Here is an 11,929-nt window from a genome sequence, read left to right as displayed (position 1 = left end):
CTAGCAATCCAACAGAAAAAAACCAGGTGTGTCATTGGCTTAAGTACAGTCTCAACAGACATCGTGAGCCATATTATAAATATCACAGAGCCGTCATCTCAAGATTTTAAAATAAGAACGAACTGAATCAGTTTATTTTTATTCATTGAATGCCAAAAAAAATAGAACATTTGTGCCAACTGTAGTCAGTATTCATATTCTGTTCTTATTATAAGACTATAAATAATGTCTTAAGATGCTAATACAGCTTTGTTATTAGTGCTTAAGTGTTGTATTTAAAATGATCTTAAAGAATCTCTATAAGAACTGACTATGAATATCCCAGTACAAGCATGATGGACACTGGTTTATCATGTCAGGTTCTGAGGATCTGTGATCCTAGGAACCAAAATATTTACGCTCTCTTAGAAAGGTCGGCAATCTCCCAAGTATTCTATAAACACATCTCTCGAAAAATCCGCTGTTTGGAACCGGTATTAAAACTATTGGTCCCATATGCTTGTAGCAATTGAATAATCAATGTGTACATCACAAGCATATGAAAGAAAAGTAATAAGGCCAAAGGTCTAATGTAAGAGGAAAAAGAAGGAGAAGACTGAATACTAATCTCCTAAAAGAAAAGCAGTATATACATACATATGGATCTATACAAGATGGCATATCTATGTTAAAGGCCACAGCACAGACTTGCATAACACGCAGTGTATAAGAGAATCAACCAATCAGAATCATTCCTTTCCTTGCATTTTTCGGAAAAGAGGAACTTTGATTGGTTGATTTTTTTATTTTGCGTTATGTAAAAATGTGTGCTGCAGCCTTAAGGGATACGTTTTTCAGTAAATCAATTAGATGTTTTTTGTCGAAGGTGATGACCAAAATGGCGTCCCATGAGAGCAGCGAAGGTTCGAGAAAATCGCCCATTGCAGACAAAGTAAATACGACAATAGAGACGATAACAACGAACGAGATAAAATCAACTGCTTCACCGCCAGTTGATTCGCATGATGAGCTGAATGAAACAACTGCTGATACAAAAGAAAAGAGTTTAACATTAGATACAACTGCTGATTGTACAAGCGTGGAGAAAAATGATTCTGATGATATAAAAAGTGAAACTACCAAGGATTTAAAATCATTGGTAATTGATAAGCAGGATGATACTAAGATGGACAAGAAGCAAGAGACACAAAATGTAGACTCCCTTGTAGAACCTCAAACTACAGATAAAGAAAAGGAAGTTAAGAGCGTAGATAGCAAAAATTCTGTAAAAAAAGGAGAAACTTTAAAACGAAAACGAAGAACTTTAAAGTTAGCACTGTGTATTATATCTTTATAGAAAATTTACAAATACGTTGCGTATATATAGATATAAAAAGAAGGATATTGATATTTTCAGCAAATCGACAATGGTGGAATCTTCTAATTCTTCGACGGAGGAAAGTGGCACGAGAGGTAAGAGAAAGAAATTTATGAAGACTGGTTACGATCGATTTTGTTGGCGATGTCACAAGGAGAATATTGATGCCTACTGTACCGCCTGTCCTCGCTCGTATCATCGTAAATGTATAGGAGGTATGCCATCATCTTTGGACAAGTGGATATGTGGGGAATGTGCGACCATTTTGAAAGCAGAAAACGCCGAGACGCGTTCCGTAGCCATGGCACAATTATCAATCGATCAATTGTGCATGTTGCTCAAGCATGTGGTTGAAAAGTTACGCGACTATCCCGGCGTATGTATATTTTTTATTAAGTGCTATTTTTTATTAAGTGTTTATTTCCTTATAATTTATTTATTTAATGTATTCTTGATTAATTTTTATTCTTGATATAGTCTGAGCCATTTTGCAAACCGGTGGATCTCGTAGAAGTACCGAACTACCTAGAATATGTTATCAAGCCTATGGACTTGAGCCTTTTGGAATCGAATGTGCGAGCTAAGCTTTACGGCAGTACCGATGCGTTTATGGCCGATGCAAAATGGATTCAACATAACTGTATTGTGTTCAATACGTGTACGTGAATTTGCTGTGCTTTATTCATGATTTCTAAATCATGAATATTAAAGGTGAATTGATAAATAAGCTTATCTTTTGTTTATATTTATAGGCGGTGGGGTTTACGCAGATACATCGAAACTGACAAACGCAGCGAAGCAGATCATCAAAGTAGCACGTCAAGAAATCTCAGAAATTGACGCATGTCCCGATTGCTATGCACATAGTCGAAATTTGCCAAGGCATCAACCTTCGTGGTTTATTGAGCCCTGCCGTCGACCTCATCCACTTGTGTGGGCCAAATTAAAGGGTTTTCCGTTTTGGCCGGCAAAAGCAATGCCTCGTACGAATTCTCAAGGATACGTAGATGTGCGTTTCTTTGGTGAACACGACCGCGCCTGGGTGTCGCCGAAGGACCTTTTCTTGTATTCTGAAGAGCCACCATCACCATCTCCTCGTAAACGAAAATCCGACATGGATGAGTGCGTAAAAGAAATTACTCGACATTGTAGAAAACTCGCGCTTATGTTTGGCCAGTTCAAATTTGCTCCACCCAAAATTCAGTACGACCCGAACAATCCGTTGCAGATACGACTGATGCTACCGAATTACAATCCCCTCGAACCTAAGAACCATCTTCCCAATCCCAAAGTTCCCACATCTCAAAAGAAGAAATCGCCACAAAAAAGACAAAGTTCTTTTAAAGGTAAATCACAGAGTGACGAATTGACTAACATTAGTGAAATAGATATTGATCCGACAAGTGATGCTTGTGAAAAGGAGAACGAAGCAACATCGCCAAAAGTACAAAAATTAAATACTGATGTTAAAGATACTTCAAGCTCGCAAACTGATGATAGTAATAAGTTGAATAAAAAAGCAAATCAAGAAACTATAAAGTCAAACTCTCAAGAAGTTGCTCAAAACAAAACGATAAAAAATGGAAAATCAAGTAATGCGAAGACATCAACTTCTCGATTAAACGTTGTGCATACAGAAACAGATGCTGAAAATAATAGCATAAATCCTAATGCTAGTATCTCAAATAATAGCCTAAGTCCTAATACTAATATCTCAAACAATAACATAAGTTTTAATGTTAGTATTTCAAATAGTAGCACAAGTCCTAATGTTAGTACCTTAAGTAATAGCATAAATTCTAATGCTAGTATCTCAAATGAGAATAATTCACAGAAACCGAAAAATGAAATGAAATCGTTTATAAAAATTTTGCCTAAACCTGCAATTTATCCAGTTACTGATACGGTAGTGCAGAAGAAATCCCTTTTGAAAAATATTATTAATCCTAAAGTGACATTCTCACAAATGGACAATCCGAAGGTAATAACAAAGTATACAAGAAACAACAAAGCATTCAAGCTGAAAACAAGTATTGTTGATAAACTAAATGCAGAGAAAGAATTGATGTCTCTATCCGCGAGCAAAGAAGAAGAGAAATTATCGAATTCAAATAAAGGCGTTCCTAGAATATCACTGTTAAATGATCCATTGAATGTTAAAAACATGCCTGAAATCGATATAACTTTATCGTCTGCATCGAATGCGAGTGTTACTCATACTATTACATCGACGAATCCAGTCGTTCCTATAACGGATAAATCTGTGTTGCTCCTCGTGGTTCCCAATGGAAAACCTACTGAGTCCGCAAAACAGGTCACGTCGACGATCGATCTTAATCAAGGCAACAATGAGGGACACCTTAATTCATCTCAAAAGGCTAAGAAGAGTTTCCCTAAGTCTAATTCAAAAAATATTCAACATTCGTCAAATGCAGATGGAATTATGGAGATTTCTCCGATTGGCCAAGAAACTCCATCCACATATCAAGTGACACCTCCGGAGGCTGGACCAATCAGCGCACGTTTGCATCATGATGCGCATGAACTTGCGAGAAAAATGAGCTATTTAATGGAAGAGGCGTACAAGGAGGCAGCCCAGAACAGTATTAATGGCGAGAACGGTACCAACGATAATTATCAGGCGACCATACTTTTCTTGCGGAAGCAGATCGAACATATGAAGTGGCAACATCAGCAGCAACTAACCGAATTGAAACACAACGCCGGTATATACTTATTTTTTCTTTATTGTAAAAAAAATTATTTAATAGTATTATCATAACATAAGAATACTTCAGGAAACATTATAAATTCCAGATCGTACTCAACGTGAGATGCGCGCGAGTATGGAAGCGGAGAAATTGCGATCGATTGAGGAAGTTCGTAAAGAGATCGAAGATGAAAAGAACCGATGTATCGAGGAGACTAAGAAGAAACAATGGTGTGCCAAATGTGGACAGGAAGCAATGTTTTATTGTTGCTGGAACACTGCTTATTGTAATTATCCGTGCCAAGAGTCACATTGGCCCACACACATGCGGACATGTTCTCAGCAATCTGCATATGCTACTATTGTCAGTTCAAATGCAAATTTAAATTCACAACAGGTAATGACTCGTATTAAATATTAATCACGTTACGTTGAACTTGAAAAATCTAGAGTGAATTATTGTAAATCCTAACAGTCCAAACAGAAAATAGCTTGAAAATACTATAATAAAATATTATGCTATTCTAATTTCGAAAACTTTCCTTAATCGTTTTTTCTTTTTAATAAAAATTAAAAATATTTGCGATGTAAAGAAATTTGAATATATATATATATAAGAAATATTGTCTAGTCTGATATTATATATTTGTTAATAATTCACATTTTATTGGTCTCTAACAGAATTTCATATTTTTAAATTTACACTGTTATGCTCTAGACACTTCAAAGCTGAATTTTAGTTTTATTTGCGAATTATATTTGCGAATAAATCATGTTTTATTATGATAATTTTGAAGTATTTATACTTTTCAGACTAGTTACGTCATTGCTGAGAATTCTGCAACCAAAACGTATCTTCTATCATCCAACATGAAATTGAATGCAATTCCGTCTGCTTCGTCCGTTAATAGAGATAAAACCAGTCAAGATACGCAGTAGGCAATTTATTTGTAATCGATTCGAGTATCAATGCGAGTAAGATGAAAAGAGTTTCAATAATACTGCAGGTAAATTCGTATCTGCAAATAATCAACAAATCTTGATTTAAACTATACTGCAATGTTTATTACTTACAATCCGAAATCGTATATTTAATATGTAATTTTCTTTCTGGAAAAACTTTCAATTACACGATGTAAATATTCGTAATGCTGTCTTTATAATTTTTGACCTTAGATCAATATTGACACATTACGAGAAACATAAAGGTAATGCAAATCGTTGACGTTTGTAATAAACTTATGGTACTTTAATTTAATTAGCATTAAACTGATAATTTAATAATTATAGTATGAGAGATATAATAAACTATGCTTAAAGAAATGTTAGATATTGTTAGATATGAGCCGATAATTTTTTGTAATATAACAGTTATACATATATCATGTTTAATGTAACTAACAATGGGAATCCCAAATTTTGTTTCTTCTGATTAGACTGAATTATACACACACACACACACACACACACAAAACACACACATACATATATATATAATAGTTCAGCCCTCCAATTTGTATTTAAATTATACGACGTACTTCTCAAGTATTCACAAGAAACATTAAAAATTTACGTGTTCATAATGAACTAAATAATAGCGTGTAATCAGGCTGTATGTCGATATTCACTGCTAATACTGCAATTCTATAGTATATGTTATGTACATTCTAGATTTCCAGTACTAATGAATATCGGAGCGCAACCTCAGTAAAGACATCAGATATAATGTTACGGAGAGAAGAGAAATCTTTCAATCTTATTTTAAAAAATTGTATTTTCTCATCTGCATTGTGAATGTGTATTTTTTGATATTTGATCTGCAAAATTATTATTTAAAGATTATTAAACATTAATTTTTTAAATCAAATATTAAAAAATATACATACAGAATAGGCTGCATATAAAAAAATTTGTAAAAATGAAATTCAAATCCGAGATTTTGCATTGTAGTCAGCCTTTATTGACTACGTCGCGCCACTTATTTGTCTCGTTCTTACTGATCAGCACATTCCGAACATGTAAATTTTTAACATGTAAATTTTTAACATGTAAATTTTTTATCGCGTTTTCCTCGCGATTGCTTGAGAGGTGCGTAGGATAATTTTAACGAATTAGTTGGCTAAGCTGAGCTATTATACATATAAAATTCAACCAAATCGGCGGAAACAGAACTTGGTGTTTCTCTTGTAAATATTATAATAACCTTGTTTGGAATTTGATAACGCTACTTTTCTAACTATAACACTAACCATATAACTTCTCAGTTCCTCTACAGATAAAATTGGGAAACACGAGATAAGAGATAAAAATTATTTTTTCAACAAAGCTTCATGACGTAAACAGTAAACACATCTCTGGCATAGGATAATCGACATTCTCGTGAAGAACATGCATAAGCATTTATTTCGGTAAAATTTGACACATGTAGACACAAATATATTCAATGCGTTTATTAATAAATCAAGTAAAGATACACAGAAATGTATATTGAACATGCTTCTCTCACAACGTTCCTTTTCCATTTAAACATGTCTAAAAGACACAATACTCATTTTTTTATCTTTATTCTTCAAAGAAAATTTTCTTTTTCAGATTAAATACAATTTGTAATTGTTTTGTAAAAGAAAGAAACACGGCTTCGTTTTGCAGCTGTAAAATAATTTGGAAATATATGAGAATTAAATACAATACCAAAAAATAAATAAATACCAAAAAATACATGGAAATGTTTAAAATCTCGCGCCTATGATGCAGCGATTATTTCGCCCAACATGGCGAACGGAAGTAGACGTCACCCAGTGCCAACTGCCAGCCAACGAGGCTCTGTGGTCGGGCTGCTCTTTCTATGGAAGGAAAAGCACTTTTCTCCGTTCCCGCGGCCTCCGTACGTTTTTTTCATAGTGAGTACGTGAAACATACGTCAACTACGAGTAACGAATCTTCGGCCGTTACTTTTTAACGTAACGCGCGCGATTCTCCAAAAGATTGGCCATCAATCTTGCGTCTTCTCATTTATTTGCGAGAGAGAGAGAGAGAGAGAAAAAGAAAGACGTCGAGAGGAGCTAATAATCGTCTATTGTCAGTAAACAAGAGAGTGAGAGAGAAAGAGATAGACGGAGATCTGGTGAGCCGTTGTCTTGGAATAATTAATCGCTCGTCAATCATATGGCGAGAAAAAGAGAGAAAGAGAAAAAGAGAGAAAGAGAGAAGAATAGCAAGTCGTCATAGATTCCACATCGCATTTCATTCCGCCTCGTCTGCACTTTTCTACACTTGTCACAAGTAAAATTAAATATCTGTCTAATTAGATTGTCAGCGAAGAACATGAGATTCTCCAAGAAGGTGGAGAGAAGTGCAGCCGAGAGGAATTGGATCGCCGGGATACGCGAATGCCTGCGATGAGCTCGACGACGACGACGACAATGACGACCTCGCATCTCGCTTCCTATTAGAGAGTTCAAGGTTGCGAGGTCGGATTTAAACAGTCAGTCGATCGAGTCACGTTGCTAGACTGTGAACTCTCGTTAATTTGCTTTGCTATTGTTGCAGAGTCATTCATTAGTTAACTCGTACACAGCACAGTCGACGTCACATAATCGCATCTATAAATATGTTTATTTGGGATTGGTTCGCCGGAGTGCTGAATTATCTCGGTGGGTAGAACTTTTTTCTCACATTAATTGCATTAATGCAAGTAGGTAGTAAGTTTATCATCTCCTAATCACTGCTTTTGCTAAGATTCAATCTTATTACAAATTATATATTATAATTGTAATAAATTGCCTTCAGCAGAAAAAGCAGTTTTACAACTGTTGTAAAATTGTTTAATATGATTGGTTTATACATTTAGATCCAGCAAGAAATTAAAGATCAAGAACCACAATCATATATTAAGGAATCTTACAATGCTTGTAAAAATGCTTTCTGCTGAATGCATCCACTGTCATGCTAATACTTAGAGTATTTAGAAATTATAAATATCTAACGTTACTGAGAAGATTCTGTTACCGAAACAATTATCTGGAATACAATATTTAAATAATTTCATTGAAAAAACAATTGTAAAATCTCTTATAATAATTGTACAAGCTCTTTTAATAATCTTTTATAATAATTGTACAAGCTCTTTTACTCTGAATTATTTTTAAAAGGATAATATTTGTTAAATATGTATATTTATCATATTTGTTATCTGACAAAGTAGATAGACATTTTATAATTTATGGAAATTTCGATATTAGTTTATTTCATTTCATGTAACATTTCTTATTAGCGTAAATTCATATAAATTCATATAAATATTCTGTTTCTCAACAAATTTGTTATACATTTGATCTGTATGATCTTCTTTCAGGACTATGGAAGAAGAGTGGCAAGCTTCTCTTCCTAGGTTTGGATAACGCAGGTAAAACTACATTGCTTCATATGCTCAAAGATGATCGTTTAGCTCAACATGTACCTACATTACATCCAAGTAATTATATTTATAATTGTATAAATTATATATCTTTATTACTGCAACAAATAATGAAAATCAACATTTTACTGAGTTATTAATGGTCTTTGTTCTAGCATCTGAAGAATTATCTATCGGAAATATGAGATTTACAACTTTTGATCTTGGGGGTCATACTCAAGGTATGCAAGAAAAATGTACATCTTATGTTCCATTTTATCCTATTGTAAAATAATTGCTCATATTGTTGCAAATTGTATCTCTACAGCACGTCGCGTATGGAAGGATTATTTTCCAGCTGTCGACGCGATAGTATTTCTTGTCGACGCAAGTGACAGAACAAGATTACCAGAATCAAAAGCCGAATTAGATGCGTTGTTAACTGACGAGCAACTTAGCGCATGTCCGGTTCTCGTGCTAGGCAATAAAATTGACAAACCATCCGCGGCTTCTGAAGATGAACTCAGAAACTTCTTTAATCTGTATGGACAAACAACAGGAAAGGTATTTCCATGCAAATCGAAATAGTAATTCTTTATATTAGTATAAAAACTACAGTACTAGAATGAGATAAAATTTTTATCGGCTTCTCATTAAAAAAATATAATCGATTTGTAGGGTAAAATTGCTCGCAATGAAATACCCGGCCGTCCGCTGGAACTGTTTATGTGCTCAGTTCTGAAGCGGCAGGGATATGGGGAAGGCTTCCGTTGGCTTGCACAGTACATCGATTGAACGTACATATTATTATACACATGACAGATTCTCAACAGTTTCATCATTTCCCTTTCCTATGGAGCCGATATCACTACCGAAACCTTCATATGAATTCAGCAGTAGGAGAGGAAACATCGTTCATCGAAAAAGAAAAAAAAGAACAAGCAGTAACCGAAATTTAAGACAATTTTCACAAATAGAGACACGAGACAAATATTCTCGAGAACTTACGTGCAAGGGATAGGACAGATTTCCTTTCTTTGACGTTGGTATACACGAAAAGCTCATAAACGTCATTTTTTTTTTAATACTTCGAATCCTAGATGGATTCTATGGGAGCCTATCACTTTGCGAGTCACATTAAGGGAATGATCATAATACGTGCTGAAGAATGAAATAAAAACATTTTGATAAAATAAAACTAATAAACTATTTAAGAATTCCAAACGTTTTGTAGATTTATTTTTGGTGATTTATTTTTAGTGATGTTATATTAAAAGAGAAATATACATAAATTACAATGCAGAAAAATATATTGTACGCAATCGTATATGACGTGGTTTTGGAAAATTGAAAACTTGCAATATGTAAATTATGAAAGTTAAGTTAATTCGTTAACCGATACTTTCTCTTTTTTCATTAATTTAAAATGTCATAGTTATTAGAATCACTGAATGACTCTGTTAAATGCTGTTTTATATTTAGTTGCTGGTGTTTACTTTTATGTTGTACTTTTATTTATAGTCTTATATTTGTGCCAATATTTTGTATATATTTTGAAATTTATTATTCAGGAAATGCAAGATATATATGAGTATAATTTTTCTTTTGACAATGATTACAAAAATCAAATTAATCGAAATTATTAAACAGTTATAACGTTTTCATCTCGTTATGGAATTGCATATCTCAGTGATAACTGATATATTGTTTAAAAACCAGCATATATCATCCTTAATATTTCAAAACAACCTTCAATTCTTTATGATCTGTAAATTAAGTTACTGTTATAAGTTGATGATGTTCATAAATTATGTAGATAGCGGGAAAATTTATTAATTTGTTGATTATGAATCTAGCTTATAATTCTGGAGTTACTTCCAAAATAAAAATCAAAGTTACAAACAAAAAAATTTTTACGTAATAGTACTTAGGTTGTAAGTACTTATGTTATCTTTATTTTATACCAATAAAATATATGTTGTTTTATATTTTATCCAATTATATAACTTACAAAATAATTTTTGATAAATTGATTTACACTATAATCTGTTGCGAGAAATATAAAAGATTAGGTCTGAAAAAAGTTAACAATTTTGATTATCAAGATTTGTACAAAATTTAGAAACTTATTTTTATAACAATTTTATATATATATATATATATCCACAGTACATAAAAAAGAAATCTCAATTTCTATAGTTTGTTGGTACTGCAATTCTTTCTCCATAGGACGTACTGCGGACTGGATGTCAAGGATATCAGCTTCCAATGTTTTCCGATTTTTGTCAATTAGGAGAGCTCTGACACCTATAATTAAATTGATCCAAGAATAGAGGATTTGAAAGACATACGTTAAATTCTATTTTATTATCTTCATAGAAATCACAGTCTCTGGTCAGAGCGATAAAAATCAATCTAATCTCAATCTTCAAACACTTCGCAAGAATTTTTCTTTTCCTTCATCGATCATCTTTTAGTGATTTTTGAGAGAGAACGGAGACATTTTGAGTACATTTATATTTTTTGCGCTCAGTCTGAATTATCTTTCTTCAGCCTTTATACAACAAAATTATTCATTGATGTTTATCGGTATTATAAGATGAAAATATATTGATTCAATTTTTTAATATCTATTGAGTTGTCCGGAAAGTTCGTGCTGATGTTGAAGAAAAATTGAAACGCAGAAGATTTAAATGTTAGTATATATTTATTAAATTGTATAGGTTAGTCGACACGAACTTTCCGGACAACCCAATATTTTCATCTCTATATTAAATATAATAAAAATATTAATAATATATTACGATATGTAACATAATGGAAATAAACAGCAAATACAAAAGACATAATATACAGATAACAGTAATTTTAAATATAATAAAATATATAATTAAATATAATAAAAATATTAATAATATACGATATATTCATAATAACATCCACATAGTACACTGCAGCGCATTAATTCGTTGGATTCATAGTAGCAGTCCGACTTATTGACGTTTATTTTTTACTATCAACTTAATTTACAGAAAAACTACAAGGGACAAAAGTCATTCGTTTTCTTCTCATAGGACTCTAAGAATTTTTTCAGAATTTTTGTCAACTTTTTAGTATTACATTTTCTTATTTTTGATAAATCGGGCCGCAACTATGACCCAGCGAATTAATCCACTGCACTGTACATCGTATCAATTTATGCTTATAATTAAATTTATAATTTTCAAAATTAAAAATCTCTTAATTTATAATCTACTTAATTTATAATCTACAATAAACTACCAATATACGACTATATTATACATCTTATTCTCTCTCTCTCTTTCTCTCTCTCTCTCTCTCTCTCTCTCTCTCTCTCTCTCTCTCTCTCTCTCTCTCTCTCTCTCTCTACTCTACTACTACTACTACTACTACTACTACTATACTACTACTATACTATATATATACTATATATATATATATATAT

General features: G+C 32.7%; 2 protein-coding genes across 2 annotated transcripts; both read left to right on the top strand.

The window, feature by feature from the left end:
* The first annotated feature begins 862 nt into the window (after window positions 1-862).
* On the top strand, window positions 863-5,006 carry LOC105620522 (protein kinase C-binding protein 1). The gene is made up of 6 exons (XM_012202014.1): window positions 863-1,308; window positions 1,397-1,733; window positions 1,835-2,015; window positions 2,110-4,083; window positions 4,175-4,464; window positions 4,881-5,006. Exons 1-6 carry the CDS (start codon window positions 869-871, stop codon window positions 5,004-5,006), a joined length of 3,348 nt encoding a protein of 1,115 aa, XP_012057404.1. The 5' UTR covers window positions 863-868.
* Window positions 5,007-7,677: 2,671 nt separating this feature from the next.
* Window positions 7,678-9,382, top strand: LOC105620521 (GTP-binding protein SAR1b). Its single transcript, XM_012202013.1, has 5 exons — window positions 7,678-7,720; window positions 8,422-8,541; window positions 8,640-8,705; window positions 8,792-9,027; window positions 9,142-9,382. Exons 1-5 carry the CDS (start codon window positions 7,678-7,680, stop codon window positions 9,256-9,258), a joined length of 582 nt encoding a protein of 193 aa, XP_012057403.1. The 3' UTR covers window positions 9,259-9,382.
* The last annotated feature ends 2,547 nt before the right edge of the window (window positions 9,383-11,929 follow it).

The sequence above is a fragment of the Atta cephalotes genome (genome assembly GCF_000143395.1).
Source record: "Atta cephalotes unplaced genomic scaffold scaffold00027, whole genome shotgun sequence".
Taxonomy (NCBI): Eukaryota; Metazoa; Arthropoda; class Insecta; order Hymenoptera; family Formicidae; genus Atta; species Atta cephalotes.
The sequence above is the reverse complement of the archived record's forward strand: the minus strand, read 5'-3'. Positions and strand labels throughout refer to the sequence as shown.

What these genes read in the sequence shown, in the direction of transcription:
- LOC105620522 (XM_012202014.1), top strand. Translation starts at nt 869, where the DNA reads ATGACCAAAATGGCGTCCCATGAGAGCAGCGAAGGTTCGAGAAAATCG. An exon ending in CTGTATTGTGTTCAATACGT is followed by an intron (nt 2,016 to 2,109) that starts GTACGTGAATTT and finishes TTATATTTATAG; the next exon opens with GCGGTGGGGTTTACGCAGAT. An exon ending in CAAATTTAAATTCACAACAG is followed by an intron (nt 4,465 to 4,880) that starts GTAATGACTCGT and finishes TATACTTTTCAG; the next exon opens with ACTAGTTACGTCATTGCTGA.
- LOC105620521 (XM_012202013.1), top strand. Translation starts at nt 7,678, where the DNA reads ATGTTTATTTGGGATTGGTTCGCCGGAGTGCTGAATTATCTCG. An exon ending in CGGAGTGCTGAATTATCTCG is followed by an intron (nt 7,721 to 8,421) that starts GTGGGTAGAACT and finishes ATCTTCTTTCAG; the next exon opens with GACTATGGAAGAAGAGTGGC. An exon ending in ATGGACAAACAACAGGAAAG is followed by an intron (nt 9,028 to 9,141) that starts GTATTTCCATGC and finishes ATCGATTTGTAG; the next exon opens with GGTAAAATTGCTCGCAATGA.